Source organism: Leptopilina heterotoma, unplaced genomic scaffold (genome assembly GCF_015476425.1).
Source record: "Leptopilina heterotoma isolate Lh14 unplaced genomic scaffold, ASM1547642v1 Lhet_177, whole genome shotgun sequence".
NCBI lineage: Eukaryota > Metazoa > Arthropoda > Insecta > Hymenoptera > Figitidae > Leptopilina > Leptopilina heterotoma.
The window spans coordinates 627355-644361 of NW_025110893.1; the positions used below are offsets into that span (position 1 = coordinate 627355).

The following is a 17007-nucleotide window of genomic DNA, read 5'->3' on the forward strand; positions in this document are numbered from 1 at the left end:
TAAATACAGTGTGGCGAATATTTACAAGAAAATTTAAAGTTTATAGGTATAACGGGGCTCTAAATAGAAGAAACTATAAAGTCGAAAGGTTCAACGTGGTTCAAAATAGACATAAGATTAACATTTTCTAAATCGTTAGGTTTGACGTTAGGTTTTCTTTTAAAAACCTCTTTTATTTATCAGATTTAATACATGTTTTGTGAGTTAAAACTTCGCGCCTGTTACATAAAACTTATCGAAATATTTATAATTTTGATTATAATGTTGTAAACTGAAATTTTTATTATTAAATTTTTAATTATGAGTTGTATTGGTAAAAAGGTCTGTTTAAAAACCCAGGTTTGACAGGGTTTTAAATAGGGCTCCTTACAAGAAAAGTAGGCCCAAAGGGGTAGGACTTCTGGAACCATTGAGTTTTACAGGAGGTTCAAATGGGGTCTAAAGTAGGTCTTAAATTTTGACTCGGGTTCAAACAGTTTCCTAGATTTTTATCATTTAAACTCTTAAATATGATTTTATAACGATTTTTAAAAATTCTTTGTATTTAAAATTGTTGTTTATTATACTAGTAAAAGTTATCTTATTATGTCAGAACTTGGAAAACTTTAATAATGATAAGAACTACTTATCAGTATAATGAACCTCACTCTAAAATATAATAGTTTAGTTCAAATTGCTGTAGAATATAGTAAATTTTTTCTAAATCTCTAAATATAATAAAGTATTCATTAAGTTATTAGAATTGATCAATTCGTGAGTTATTCACACAATTTGACAAGTTTATTTCGCGAAGCTTGGCGATCAACAGTGACATCCACACAGAGGATGACGTCTATGTATAAATATATGACGCCACTGCAAACACAGAAGGGATAAAGTTGGGAGTCGATATGTCGTGATAGTGGATAGGTCGGTTCGCCTTGGCACATACGATAATGAAGCTTGCGCAGTATTGAAGAGTCGCAAGGGTCGTAGCTGGGCCGAGAAGTTGGATCGCTCAATATTCATCCCTTGGCTATACGATAACGTTGAGTGGTGATGGTGAAAACGGATTCTAGGTGAAATAACGAAAAGTTTGCACTTTGTGTTACTCGCTCGCGAAATTTTATTATAAATAAATTTCCCTTAACTATTTAACAGAACATATAAGCGAACAGTAATTTTAAAAAACCATCTTTATTAATTTGTATTTGAAAAAAAAGTTCTAATCTGATGGAGAAAACTATGGACGGCAAAAAGCAGGAGCAATATTATCAACGGCCACCAAAGCTGGGGAAATGGGAGGGTATCCGATTATTTCTTTGGAATTCGGAAACAGGACAATTTATGGGTCGCACTGGCTCCAGTTGGGGTAAGATTTTTATATTCTTACATAAGATGCTCTATACCTTTTAACTCACTTTTGTAGGTGTACTGCAATAAAGGCAGACATTACTTTTTAGGATACTTTCTAGGTACTTATAATATATAAGTCAAAATTTTAAGATGATTATTTATATTTTAAGTTGAGAAGAAATTAATTTACTATTTTTTAAATATAAAATCTGGGGTGCTTTCTAATGGTGTAGAATGGTGTACGTACTATCGATTTTGAGATTCAAAATAAAAAAGAATCAGACATTTTGTTCTCAACAAATATAGTTTTTAGTTTTTTAATAATTTAAAGTATTTATTTATGTAAAAAGCTAGAATACTGTTGATATTCTGTATATTGTAAAATGTAAAATAACTTAATCATGTAAAATCGATTATTCTTTTATTCTTATATTAGTTCGAATATATGTATATAATACATTTATATATAAGTTTTCTCAATCTGTACAGTAAAAACAGTCTTGAATAGTTTATATCTGAGATTTAGTCAACTTATTGCACTTAAATTTTTTTCCTATCTAGGGAGGGTATCTCCATTTACGTAATGAATTCAGTCTCAAAAATTGATTTGAAATACAAATATTTTTTGTGAAAAAGTAAAAAATTAGGGCAATACATTAATTCTTCCTGTATAAGGGGGCTTGAGACATTGATTTTTAGTTCTCATCAATGTTTTTTTAAATAATTCGAATGTTTTATAAAATTTTCCTTAATTTACATTCACATAGTACCGACCGAGGTATTTAATACTACAAAAAATCGTTAATTTTACATAACATAAGTTTACAAAACATAAGTTTTTATAACAGATTATATGTTAACTTTTTACATTTTAATTAAGTTCAAATTAAATATTAGTGTAAATTTTAAGAATTAATCATTTTCAAAAATGAACAACAATTAATCATTTAAACAAACTAATTGGAGTTAATACTTTAATAAAATATCAAAAAAATTATTTTAGGAAAGAGACTTTATGGAAGTAAAGAATGTCAATTCATCGACTTTTTTTGACGAAAATTATGAAAAAACTTTGCTACTTTACAAATTTGATATTGAAACCCTAAATTATAGAAAAATTTAAATTTGAACTTTTTTCTACAATTTCTATTATTTTTTATCTTTAACTATGTTTTATTAGGTTTTTTTATGGTTTTGAACAATCATTCGTATATAGACTTAAAAATATTTTAATTTTTCCAAAAAAAATAAAATTTTTCTAAAAAATTTTTAAATTGGTCACACAAAACTTTTTTTTATATAATGTGATGGAGTGCAGTTGAAAATTTTAATTAGTGAAAATACCAATAGTGCATTCTTTCAAATTTCAATTTCTTGTACAACTTTTATTATTTGTAATTAACAATTTTTTCATGGTTCCGAATAATTGTATGGATTTTAAAAAAAATTTATTTTTTCTAAAAATGATAATTCTAAAATAAATAAAAAAATTTTCTTGTTCAATTTTATATAATAATATATTTTGATCACAAAAAATGCACCAAAAATTAACATCATTTAAAACGTAAATTTCAATGGGTTAACATTTCAGATGTCTTTCACCTTAACTTGCATTATTTCCGTTAAAATTATTATTTCTAATTTATTCACAATACTTTAATATTTATAAACTTATTTCAAAAGTAATTTAATATTTAACCAAATTAACATAATGCCATTAAGGTCATGTATATTTATATACTTCAAGAGGATAATTAAAAAAAAAATTTTTTAAGTATTTTTAGTTCATATTCGTAGCTGTAGGTGGCGTCTTTCAGATAGACACCATTTTTATTGAGATAGTTTCTTCGTAACCTGTTTTACATAAATTAAAGATTCAATCGGAATTCTCATCATAAGGATTTATTCTAAACAATTAAACTAGAAAACAATTTTTTTAATGTCTTTAAAATTTTTTATGCCCATTTTTCTCAAGAAACCATAAAAACGCTTTATTTTTGGGCCAATTTAACCCCAAAGAAATTAATAGGATTTATAAATGTGAAATGTTAAAGGTTTATTGTAACAGTATTACAATTTTACCAATACTACAACTCCTGCCAAATCTTATGAAGTATTTTGAAATTTTTAAAAAAATTGATGTTAGAAATAAGGACTTTTATACAACTTTAAGACATTATAGATCTAGAAATAAAGATGTTAGCAGAATAAAGTATTAAAAAACCCTACATAGTATCTGCAAACTTTCTGCAAAAAAAAATTTGGTTTAAAAGATTCAAAAATTTTAGAATTTAAAGTTTGAATTGTTTAAATTTAAATGATGTGAAATATATATCTTGTTTATAAAATTTTATTAAATTTTGTGTAATAAATCTCTTTCTTATTAAAAGTAAATAAAATTCAATGCTCATGAAGGAAGCATTACAATTTTTTTTTATTTTTGCTATACGCTTGGATGCACGCGCTAATACCGGTCAAGTAGCAGTGAATAGCTCAGTGGCGTTCATTGGTACTCGACTGGTATTAGTACGTGCGTCCGAGCTCATCTATTTTTGCGAAATTCAGTATAGAATTTTCGTATTATTAAACAGTATTATTATTTTTAAATTATATCTACAATAATAATAATAACAATAATAATAATTAATTATAATATTTACAATTAAATAATAAATTAATTTAAGAAACATTTGAAATGTATTTTATAAATTTTTCTTACTGTTTTGAGAGCAGTACATGCTGAAAGTTATAAACTAACTCAGTTCTATCAGTATTGAGAACCCCTCTCCAGTAAAAAATAATCAATAAGCTAAGTAAATTAGAGTTAGGAGAAAATGGTGCAAGTAACATCAGAAAATATTTAAGGCGTATTTTCCATGAAACTTGGGACAGTTATATTTTAAATTCTTTATGTTTAATAAGTAGTTAACTTACAATTTTTTTTATATTTGAATTTATTTTTGAATTTATCGAGTGTAAAAAATATTAATAATTGACTTAAAAATATTATATGTTAACCTGAATACATAATTTATAAATGTTACGATTAATTTACAACGAATTAAATTATTGTTTTAAACAAAGTAAATTTTTTTATTGGCAAAAATTTTAGTTATTGATCAAAGACATTTGAAGAGCAATAAATGTAAACAGATATAAAATAACCTCAATTTATAAAAAATTGTTTGCAATATAAAATAAACTTTAAATTCAAATGAAAATTCAAGCAAAAAATGCAAAAATTGTAAAAAATATTTTCTAGGCGTAAACATTTTTTTTGCTATTAAAACTAGCAAAATTTTTTGCTACTCTACTTTTAGGTACATGACAGCAAGTCTGACATGTGAGCTGATATGAGATTATTTATTTAATTAATTATTATTTAATGGAATATAATATAATAATTATAATTAAATATAAATAATATATGCTACAATAAATATTTTTAATAATGAACTATTCAAAAATTTAAATTATTTCGGTGTTGTGTGTATTTAAATCTGAAATCTATTTATTGCTTAAAACTAAGAATAATATTTAAATCATAAAAAATTATAATAAATAAATTTGACTTTATTACTACTTTTAAAATGAAATAACCCTCAATATCATTTATTCCAATTGTACATCTTTTCAGGTCAATTAGTCTACAATTCATAATTGGTCTCTTATACTTATCTGGGTTTACTAACAATAAGTGAAATCGCGTCAAGAAATATTATAAATAAAACAGAATGATACTTTATAATTCAAGTGTTTTTAACAGATATACATTAACTTTTTAATAAAAAAACTTTATTATTTGATTATAGAATTTTTATATAACATACATATATTGTTATTGTATATATATCTACCTATGTTAGAAAAAAATATCGCCGCCGCTGTTTCAAGAACTTTTTTACATACCGGTGAAGACTTGACGAGAAAACTCCTTCCCGACGAGAAATGCAGTGCCGTAGTCCAGCCGAGCCTTGACAATTAGTGCTGTCACTGCACAGAATTTTTGTCTCTCTTTAGTATTTTTCTATACTAATGAAATAGTGCGTATTCGTTTACTAATTACCAATTTGAATTTGTAACAGTTTTGACTAATTTTTATTAAAAAACTACTATTTACTAGCATAGTACAAAATTACTGATTCAATTAGTAAGTTGTATTTTATACTATTTCAAATTAGTAAGCCTACTTACTAATGAATTAGTAGTTTTATATTAGAAATTAGGTAGTATAAAACTACTAAAAATTAGTAAAAGCTGTTACTGTTATTTAATTGGTAAACGAATCTGCACTATTTAATTAGTAGGAAACTACTAATTGAGATTTAGAGAGCAAAGTTCAGACAAGCCTCGGCATCAAGTATTGACTGAGTATGGAAAAATTGTTCACAACGTTTTTAGCCAACTTTGCCAACATTGATCCCTACTTTTTTATGACTATTCAATAACTTTTAACTTGAAAAATATAATAACTAAAATTTTCTCCTTTATATTTTCAATAAACTGATAAAATTCTAAAAAAATGACACCTTTACGACAAAAAAATGTTTATTTTTCAATAAGATATTTAACAAAAATTCCATTTTCAGTGATTTCTTTAATTTCTTTATATTTTCCGAAGAAATTAACCTTATTTAACGTCCATATATAGAATCATTTTAACCTTTTGCGGCATAGTAACACTCCAGAGTGTCATCCTTTTTTCTCCACTTTTTTGCATTTCTCAAAGCACTATATCATTTGCTTCAATGACAAAACTATATATTCCTTTTCTATAACAAAGAAAAAAATATATTTTTGTTGAAAAAAGAAAATGTTATAAATAAATAAACTTTAAAAAAACGTTTTTTACAATAAATGTAATTGTGTCTAACCAATAACATAGAATACTTTGAGGATCATGTCTAGACAGTTTTTGGGGTCGCTGATTACGACTCTTAGGTTAGTTTTTAAAAATTCAAAATGTCGGAACCAATATGGCGGACTTATTTTTTTAAATATCGAACAGATTTGCTTCAAACTTGTTACTCGTGTTTTTTTGGGGTCCCAGTTAGTTTTTCATAATTCAAAATGGCGGATCCAATATGGTAGACGAATTTTTTTGAACTAATTGAATTTAAAGTTTCAAGCGATTTCGATTATTATTTAAAAAAATTTCCACCATATTGGATCAGCCATTTTGTATTTTAAAAATTTAACTTTATATTAGTAATCAGCGACTTCAAAAACCCCCGAGAAAGAAGTTTCAAGTGAATTTTTATCAGTTTAGAAAATAAGTCCGACATATTGGATCCGCCATTTTAAATTTTTAAAAACTGACTTCATATTCGTAATCAGCGACCCCGAAGACACACGAGAAACAAGTTTCAAGTGCACAGGAAAAAAAGTCTGACTCCGTTTACACCTTAAATTCAGCCCATGTATTTTACATAAGTCTGTCCTTGTTTAACGGGACTGACTCGGTTTACATCTTAAATTCAGCCTCAAAAATAGGCTGAAAGTAAAACTTTTTTTTTAGTGTGTGAATTTGATCAAATTTAAAAATGAGTCCGCCATATTGAATCCGCCATTTTGATTTTGAAAATTTGATTTCGATAAAACATTGCATACATTGATCTGATTCATTTCTATGAACCACCATTTTGAAAATTTTGAAAATTAAATTTTTGTAAAAGAGCTTTATTGTAGTACAGTAGAGTGCAAAGACGCCTTCCTAGTTTGAACGTGTTGCACTCATATGTTTCCATTGTTTCCATGGAAACATATGAGTGTGACACGTTCAAACTAAGAAGGCACCTTTGCACCCTACCGTACAGCTAAAAATGATGAGATTTGTGATCTGGAGAATTTTTTGATTTTTAAAACGAACAGAATATTAAAAGATTTTAATCATTTATAAATTAATATCAAGTTTTTAATATTCTACTTATATTTAGAAGTCTATTTTATTGTCTTTCAGTTTAACCTAAGTTTTATTTAAAATATATATATTTATAAAACCGTTAAGTATAAAACATTATTAACATTGTTATATTGTTAATATTTTTTTAGCAAAAATCCTATTGTTCTACGTTATATTCTACGCCGTGCTAAGTGGCTTCTTCGGTGCCATGCTAGCAGTCTTTTATCAAACATTGGATCCGAATCAACCTAAGTGGCAAAGAGAAAAATCGCTTATTGGTAACAATCCAGGACTTGGATTCCGTCCTATGCCACCTGACAGTAACGTTGAGAGTACGTTAATCTGGTACAAAGCAACCGACCAAGGCAACTATGGTCACTGGACAAAAGCGCTAAACAAATTCCTTGAGGGTAAAGTAGAAAACACTTTACATTTCAGAAATATGTTAGTCAGCATTCTATATGTAGTGTATGAAATTGAAATTTAATAGTTTGTATAAGTTTAATTTTTTATCTTACAATTAGATATTCATAACCAATTATTTTAAAATTACAACTGCTTTAATTATTAGAAAATAATAATTTTTTAATAATTAAAGCAGTTGTAATTTTAAAATAAGGGGTCGTCCATAAATTACGTAAGACATTTTGGGGGAGGAGTGAGTCTGTTAAATCTTACGAACCGTAGAAAAAATGGCGCTCATGTATGTAAAAATTCTTACAAAGAGGGGTGGGCGGTCAAATTTTCCAAAAAAGTGACTTACGTAATTTATGGACGACCCCTAATTGCTTATGAATATCTAATTGTAATTACACTGGGTTATTTTAACCCAGACGACGCTTAAAAGTTACCACCACTTTTAAAAATGCGACGGTACCGGTCCCGACCAGTCTGTTAAAAAAGTTAGTGGTACCAGCTGTCCGAAAATCGTTTTGGTCAATTTCTGTTCGAGATACCTGATTTTAATCCAAGTTCAAGTGAAATTGAGCCCCTGGATTCTATAACAGCCGCTGCGCGCAGTCCGAAAGGGATAATACCAGTCAGGTAGCAGCAAGCCACTCAGAGACGCTCACTGCTACCTGACTGGTATTATCCCTTCCGGACCGCGCGCAGCGGCTGTTATAGAATCCAAGGGCTCAATTAACCAAGAGTATAAAGAACGTGAGGAAACCCATACTGTACCGGAAAAGATACAGTATTTTAAAAAATCAGGTAACAGTCTTCCCTCTGGGGACGGAAACGTCTTTGTTCTAGAAACGTTCCTAAAACGTTTTTAGAACGTTTCATGTCCGCTACATAACGGCTTAAGAACGTACAATGTTCTAAAAACGCTTAAACTGTCAATAAAAAGACACACTTTCCACTAAAAAAAATTTGAAAGATAATTTATTCGCTACTTTGTCGATATTAAAGAAAAAAATTTTATTTTCCATTTTTGAAAAAACTCCACCTTTATTTTTGATAATTTATTGTGTGGTGGTGGTATATACTTACCTCTAAGTGCTCTGTGATCTGTAAAATGGGATCTGCAAAACTTTACCGAGAAATAAATAAATAATGTTTAATGCTATGGGTCATATTTTTAGTTTTATATAATACGAATATTGCTCGATCCCAAGATCTTGCTACAGATGCTCGTTTTTTTCACGCAAAGCTAGAAATGTGACCCACAGTATTGAACATTTTTATTTATTTCTCGGAAAATTATGCAGATCCCATTTTGAAACTCACAGAGCACTTAGAGGTAAGTATACATATACTATCATCACAAAAAAATTATCTAAAATAAAATGTCATTGTCCCTCCTTACATTTCTTCATGTACGTGTTTCCCAATATATAAAGTCCCCAGATTTGAATTTTTTAGTGTCACCGTATCCCCGCACAAATATTTACCGATATTTCAATTGTGATCAGGTAATAGCATCGGAATATTCAGGACATCCTAGGACGTTCCTGGGATATCCTGGTGTTGTGAGAGTAATTAAATATTTTTAAACTATAAAATAAACGAATTACGATGTAAATTTGATAACATATGATCATGCAGAAGTGTCAAAATCAATTAAAAAAATCAATAAAATCACCCTGCTGGAAGTAAAGAGATACAAAGAGATTAAAAAAAGGGGATAAAAAAAGATTAGAAAATATAATAGTTTGGAGATGCAAAATGAATACTTAAAAGAGATACAATTTTTTTATCTCTTTCTATAACTTTATATTTATATATCTTTTTATCCCTTCTAATCTCTTTATATACAGTTTTAGATATAGAAATATATAGAAAAAAATATATAGAAAGAGATAAAAAATTGGGGATGCAAAGTGGTGAATTAAAGAAGATAGAACTTTTTAATCTCTTTCTATTCATACATTTCTGTCTTCCTCTATCCATTTTCACATCCTTTCTAATCCAAAGGAAAGTAAAAAAGGAGATACCCCTTATAGAAGAAATCGATTAATTTCAATTAAAAACTTTCTCTATTGTTGTTAATTGAGTTTCTTAATCGGCGTGTTGTTTTAATTCATTACGATTAACTATAAAAAATTTGCAAGTAAATCTTTAATACATTTTTAGAAAAGTTTCGATGCTTTGTGAGTTTAAAACTAATTTTGGTTGTCTATTACTGATAAACATTTATTGGTTAAATATATTTACAATAAACTATAAAAATATGGAAGTTATAAACTCAAACAAAAACGTACAATCGCACAGTGCATAACACACGCTTTCTGATCTACGGATCTACTGACCCGACGCCATGACACATAACAGCTGGGAAGATCGACGCATGCGCGTATAAGTTTATGAGTATGTATATAGAAAGGGATATACTATAGTAGATTAGAAGAGATAATCTTATTATATCTCCTCAAATCCCCATATTCTTAACTATCCCTATCTCTTCTAAATAAAGTAATAGGAGATAGAATATGGGATTGAAAGAAGATTAAAAGAATAACATTCGGAAAAGAAGAATGATAAAAAGAAATAAAAAAGGTTTATAGTTTTGCAGTCTCGCATTTCTATCTTTTTCTATCTCAATAATGGGAATAATGGTAATAAATAAGTGTTAATAAGATCCTACATAAAAAGCGATGGAAGGGTATAAATAGGATATCAATAGTTATTAAGAATAGGTTATAAATGTGGAGAAAGAAGAGTATCAAGAACTTCTGTCATAAAAAGAGATAGAAGTTTATAGACAGGTTATTAAAAGGTATTGAGAATAGGTTATTAATAGGTATAAAGAATAGTGTCTATAAGGTCTAACATTGAAAGAGATACAAGGAAATAGACAGGATTTTAAAAGTAATAGAGAAAAGGTGATTGAAAGGGATAACAAAAAGTTGTAATAAGATTGTATATAAAAAGAGATAGAAGGGTTTAAAATGGCTATTAAAAGTTATTCAAAAAAGGTGATTAAAAGAAATAGCGAACAAGTTGATAAAGGTAGGAATAGAAAGGCATAAAGAAGTATAGGTAGGAGATTAAAAGTTATACATTATTCATATCTCTTTCTATATTAGCAATAGAAAGGGATTAAAAGAGAAAAGGTTTCTATCTATTTACTTCCAGCAGGGCATATTTTGATAATTATAAGAAAAGCGAACACAGGAAATCTTCGGTGCTGTGTAGGCACGCTTTTTTAAAATTGGACTCCAACTTTACACCGAATGATTAAAAATTATATTGTTTTAATCTCTAGAAGTTAATACTTTCATTTAATTGGAAGGATTAAAAACTTTATTCCAATTAAATGCATGCATTCACATTATGTGAAATTGATATTTCTTTTCAATCTCATTCGTGTAAAGTTAGAGTCCTATTTCTTACAGTGTAAATCATAAGAATAAGAGTAAATAAGAAATATTTTTTTCCTCTTGTTTCTCATGTAAAGTTTACGTGTTCACTTTTACGATTCTTTTTGTGAATCGGCCTGGTGACTGTAGCACTACTTTACAATTATTTTTTCCAGTATTCTCAAGAAGCGACATTTATCATAATAATGTAACAGAAATATATTTTGATGACAGGTTATGACAAAAGTCTATCCACTGGAGCAGATCAAAGAATAACTTGTGATTATGGTAGACCTCCACCACCCGGAAAAGTTTGTGATGTTGACGTAAAAACATGGACACCTTGCACAAAAGCCAACAGCTATAATTATCACAAATCAGCTCCGTGTATTTTCTTGAAGCTCAATAAGGTATGTATCATAATTTTTTAAGGATGTTCTATCAGAAATAGAATTAACATTACCAATTTAATGAATCTTAAACCACTGTTAAGGCGCTTGCACACTTCCAAATTTTTGGGCGAACACCGAATTTTCACAGCCTTGAAACTAACATCACTAAATATGATTGGCTCTGATAAAAGTACATTTTCACGCAACTTTTTGTTGAGCCAATCATATTTAGTGACGTAAGTTTCAAGGCCATGAAAATTCGGTGCTCACCCAAAAATTTTGAAGTGTGCAAGCGCCTTTTGATAGAGGTTTTAAAAATATGTCTTATGGGAATTCAGTAGTTTTTTATACATATGTATTTACATATCACAAAGTATTTAATATTAAAAAATTAATGAAAATTTTTTAATGAAAAACAGATACATAATGATTAAATGTCTGTTAAAAAGAGTCATTAGATACGTATAATAGTTGTAATAAATTAATTCGTAAAAATATTTCATGTGTTGTACAATACTACTTAAAATGTCATGTAAACAAGTTATATCACAGTGGAGCAAAACGTAGTAAGAGGCGTCAAAATTCTGTAAGCAAGTCAATTTTTAATAACAATTAATGCAACTTCGTTACGTGAAGTTTCAAGTATCACAGAATTTAAAACCCTTGCCGCATTTCCAAAATTCAAAATGTCGTCTGTGCCGTGAAAACTTTTTGATTATTTTCGTATTTTTTAAAGTAATAAACATTGAAATTGCAACATTTTAAACAAATAAATTTCAGGAAGACTGAAAAAGGTATGTTTTGGGACTAACGCATTACTCGTTAAGGGGTGTCAAAGTGGATTGGATTTTTACATTGAGCTTCAATGGGAAAATGGCATTGACTTTGATACCGCCATAAGAATCTGCTTTTAAAATTCAAAATGGCCGATCCAATATGGCGGTCGAAATCCTGAAAAATTATGTAAATAATTCTGAAACTCAGTATTCCAACATTTTTCAAGTTGCTCAATATGAATCTGAGGTCAGATGCACTAAATTCAAAATAGCCGATAAAACATGTTGGGCGTTATACTAAAAAATTTAATGTTTAACAAAAGTTTTTCTAATGTTTCTTGACTGAATAATTACGAATCTGAGTTGAAACTTACGATAAATTAAAATGGATTTGTTTTAAAATCAAAAGAAGTAATGAAAACCCTTTTTGCTTGGCTATTGGGCCTTGGGGTTCCTACTGCTATTTTGACATGTTTCACACCATAAGATTGAACGAATTCAGAGAATTCCTCCTAAGTGGAACATGTCCCTCTGCCAGAAACTGGGAATCACGATTTTCCATAGTGGTGAAAATAGTCTTTTAATTTATTAATTGATTCTCTGAAATCCGCGACTTTACCTACGGGATAGAATACAACAAATTTGGCATATCCGTCAATAATTAGTAAAACATGTTTGTACCCTAGAGGAGTATTTTTCAGTGGAGCATATTGGTCATTCTTTCTGGTACATAGAATAATACATCACCCTTCCACTTTCGAAACAATAATCCATTAGGAGTTTCGTATTTATCGTTTTTACCAATTTCGAGAGAATCTCGGGTCTCTTTTAACGCAGGATCAGACAGTTGTTTGTACGTTAATTCTTGTACAAATGTAAGCTGTTCGATAACATATATTTCTCTGCTCAAGGCATCAACGTGAGGCATTCGGTCTGATGGTCTGTGCTCGATTTGAAAATAAACTTGCAGCTCGTAAGGCCATCGTTGAATTCGTGTATTTATTTATTTTTTTAATGCTAGCTTAACTAAACCCAAGAATTTTGTCACTTATTTCACACTTCGCAGGATAAAATTTGTTAACAAAGCTTTAACATGGTCGTGACTCGGTTTGATCTTCTGATTACATATCCAAGATATTCTATTTTAGTTACACCGAAAACACATTTGTCGATTCTCAACCGCAATCCATTGTCAACCATAAGCCTTAACATTTCCCGAAAATTCTCGAAGTTTTATTTTAACGTTTTTGTAGCGATTAAAAAGTCGTCTAATTACATAAGAAGTAAATCTTTGGGAAGGAATTCGTGGAAAATTATACTCAAGTATCTCTAAAAATAAGACGAAGGATTTACAAGCCCAAATAGCATTTTTAAATACTCGGACTGTACCTCCGGAGTACTGAACACAGTGTATTGTATCGAAGTTTCGCTTAATTTGATGTGGTGGAACCTGTCCCTTAATCATGTTTTGTAAAATAAGCTGTACTTTGAAGTAAGTCTACGCTAGAAATTTTTGTTTCTTTTTCACTCGCGTCGGTTACCCAATAGTTTTCTTTGCTTTTTGGCTAACGTATGATAAAATTGTATTTCCCGTTGAAATATATTTTTCAGATTTCCGTTACAAACCTGTTATAAATTCTAAAAAAATTTTGGCATTGGGAGGGATGTACAATAGTGTTCAATGAAGCCTTCCTCGGATGATCGTGTTGCACTTATGGGAGTATATGAGTGCAACACGGTCATCCGAGGAAGGCTTCATTGAACACTACTGTACATTGAAATAACGTGTAAGTAGCCAAATATTGAATTTATTCTGATGCATACTACCTGCAAAAAGTCCAACCACGGACCATCCAGGTCAATCTTGTCGAAAATATATTGATTTCTGAGGAGGATAGCCGTGCTACCTCAAGGTAAAGGGTTATTACAGTCGCATCTGATACAATTAAATCCCTTAATACTAAATTAAGATTTTTCGGATAGCCAGGTCTCCGTGATACCCAGGAGACCCACATTGTGGTGAAGAATAAAAGTTTCACATTGTAATTTTTGTTGAAAACGCTGCGTGCGTTCCATGTTCAGCATTTGAAATCAGCTTTACCAATTGCTGAGTGCATTTTACTTTGTGGGAAAAGTTTTTACATAACTTAACTTGTAATTAAATTTTGAGCGATGAAACTTATTTCTATTTCACTTTGAAGATTACTAGGGAAAGATTCTTAAGAGATGCTGCTAAAGCAACTGTTCGGATTGTTTACATTGTCTGATGTCATTTTCTCAAATGTCAATGTTAAAGGATTTTGTTTAATCTGTTGAGGATTTCCTCTTGGTGACATTAAGTGAGAGAAACTGTGTGTAGGAGTTGGTGATTTAGGGGCCACCATTAATTGATCAGATTGTTTGAACATGGAAATGCCTTTTTGAAGGAGTTTGTTAATAGCTTCGTCTCTATTAAGATTACATAAGAATCTTTCTTTCATTACTAAATATGCATAGTGATAAACTGGACAGCGATTTGAAGAGGATTTATGATTTCCTGAACAGTTGAAACATTAATTATTGGAGGATTGATTATCACAATCGTTGGACTCATGAAATTATCCGCAGAATTCACAAACGGGCCTAGATGACTGGCATTGAATGATTATATGGCCAAATGATTAGCAATTATGGCACCTTTTTGGTTGAAGAATGTTAGTTGAGACGTGAAAGGCAACGCTGTATATAAAAATTGTTTTAGGAAAAGATTTTTTTTAAATGTAAGATCAATACAATCGAAAGGAGTATTACTCCCTTTTTGTTTCCTTCTGTGAGCTGAGATGATTAAAAGGCGAGATTTCCCATCTAAGTTGTTTATAATTTCCAAAACAGAATAGGTAGCCTGAACTTCGCAAAATATTTTTGCTTGATTCCTGCTACTAATATATATCTTTCTTTCTGAATCAGTTTAGATACCATTTTTACAATTGCAATAGGATCGAACCTGCCTAAATTTTTCTTGGTTGAGCAAGATTCAAGGAAAACAACTCATAATCTTGTTGAAGTCCTTTGATCCCTGAGTACACCACGATGATGGAACACGAGCTATGTGATTGAGATCTTCACATTCTTGTAAGAATGAATGATACAGACTTCTGTAGATTTGATTTTTTTATATTCTGCTGAGCAATGATTTTAAACATCGTTAAGCAGTTGTGAATGAGTCGCCAAGTTGACTAGGTGATAAATTAAATAACTAAAGCGTTAAGCAGATGCAATTGATCAGAATGAGTTAATTGAAGTTTAATCGAGACCGTTGTCGAGTACTGTCAGATGATGTTCCTCCACTCCCAATGATCGGAATAGTTAAGTATTGACGGCTGATATTAAAATACGTACAAGCGACAGATCAATATACGAGAAATCTCTTCTGAGTTTGCGTAGATATGAGGTATGCGTATTGAGTTTGCGTCCTGTAGGACGCAATATACTAGACCAGTACTGGTTGCCAGAACTATTTGAACTCTGTCAATCAGTACCTGAATGAACGCCGTTAAAACGTTAAGCATAGTTTTCTTTTCTTACTTCTATTCTTTTTAAATTGACTCCAAGTGATGGTTAAAATCATCAACATTATTAAAATAAATATGTCTGTCTTAAAGGATGCACATATATTATTTTTACCAATAGATACATTTTTCCACAGATTTTTGGCTGGCTACCAGAATATTTTAACGATACGGAGAAATTGCCCACTAACATGCCAGATGACCTAAAAATGCACATTTTAAATGAAAAATCTAGAAACCCTAAATCTGTGGATACTATTTGGGTTTCATGTGAGGGTGAAAATCCAGCTGATGTTGAAAACATTGGACCGATTCAATATATACCACGAAGAGGCTTCCCTGGCTTTTATTTCCCATTCACAAACACAAAAGGATATTTGAGTCCACTCGTTGCTGTCTTTTTTGAGAAACCAAAGTGTAAGTAATAGTATATTAAGCGACAAGGGGATAAAGTCAGCCATTTCATTAAGGTATATAATCTTATTATTGAAACTTTTTAATAATATTTTATAGATGGAGTTTTGATCAACATTGAGTGCAAAGCTTGGGCGAGAAACATATTCCACGACAGATTTGAAAGACGTGGATCTGTGCATTTTGAATTAATGGTAGATTAAGCAAACGTTGATGTTTCTGCAACATTATATTAACAACAGCTTTGTAAAAAGTTTTTCATATAGTTTTTGTGAAACAACTATGACTTCGGAATATTTTTTAACATGCTTGTTGACCTCACCATCTACGATTTTTCTGTTATTTATTTGAAAACTTTTTAAACTTCATTATTTATAAGCGATTAAGTTGAAGAATAAGTTTCTTCTTTGACAAGTTCTTAATGACTATAGCTTCAGTATACGAATTTTTTGAATGCATACGCGTTTGTACATAGATATTACTCACACCATGTAAACTATATTTCCCTATAAACAAAAAAGAATTCGAAGGTGGTCTTTATAATAAAAAATAGGTCCGACGGATTCGTAAACTTGACTATTATCATTTTAGAAACTTTAGATCGCAAAATAAAAATATTTATCCTTCAAACCTATTTTGAAGAGTATAAATGCAATAATACATGCTATTAAAGTATAGAAATACTGTAAAAATGTTGTAAAAACATATTGTTAATTTTCATTAAAATAACGAATTACACTTGTTGATTGCTAATAAAGTAAAAGTTTTTCTCATTATATAGGTAAAAGTATCTGACTTTAAATTTTTTATCAACAATGAATAAAAAATGAAGATTTA

General features: G+C 29.6%; 1 protein-coding gene across 1 annotated transcript; it reads left to right on the top strand.

Moving 5' to 3' along the window:
- Window positions 1–937: 937 nt before the first annotated feature.
- Window positions 938–16570, top strand: LOC122499807 (sodium/potassium-transporting ATPase subunit beta-2-like). Its single transcript, XM_043608327.1, has 5 exons — window positions 938–1351; window positions 7387–7647; window positions 11275–11450; window positions 15894–16173; window positions 16270–16570. The coding sequence occupies exons 1-5, from the start codon at window positions 1213–1215 to the stop codon at window positions 16371–16373; spliced, it is 960 nt and encodes a 319-aa protein (XP_043464262.1). The 5' UTR covers window positions 938–1212; the 3' UTR covers window positions 16374–16570.
- Window positions 16571–17007: the final 437 nt, after the last annotated feature.

Excerpts from the sequence above, each read along its gene's own strand:
- LOC122499807 (XM_043608327.1), top strand. The coding sequence starts at position 1,213 with ATGGAGAAAACTATGGACGGCAAAAAGCAGGAGCAATATTATCAACGG. Across the intron at positions 7,648-11,274 it reads GCTAAACAAATTCCTTGAGG|GTTATGACAAAAGTCTATCC; the intron begins GTAAAGTAGAAA and ends TTTTGATGACAG. Across the intron at positions 16,174-16,269 it reads CTTTTTTGAGAAACCAAAGT|ATGGAGTTTTGATCAACATT; the intron begins GTAAGTAATAGT and ends AATATTTTATAG.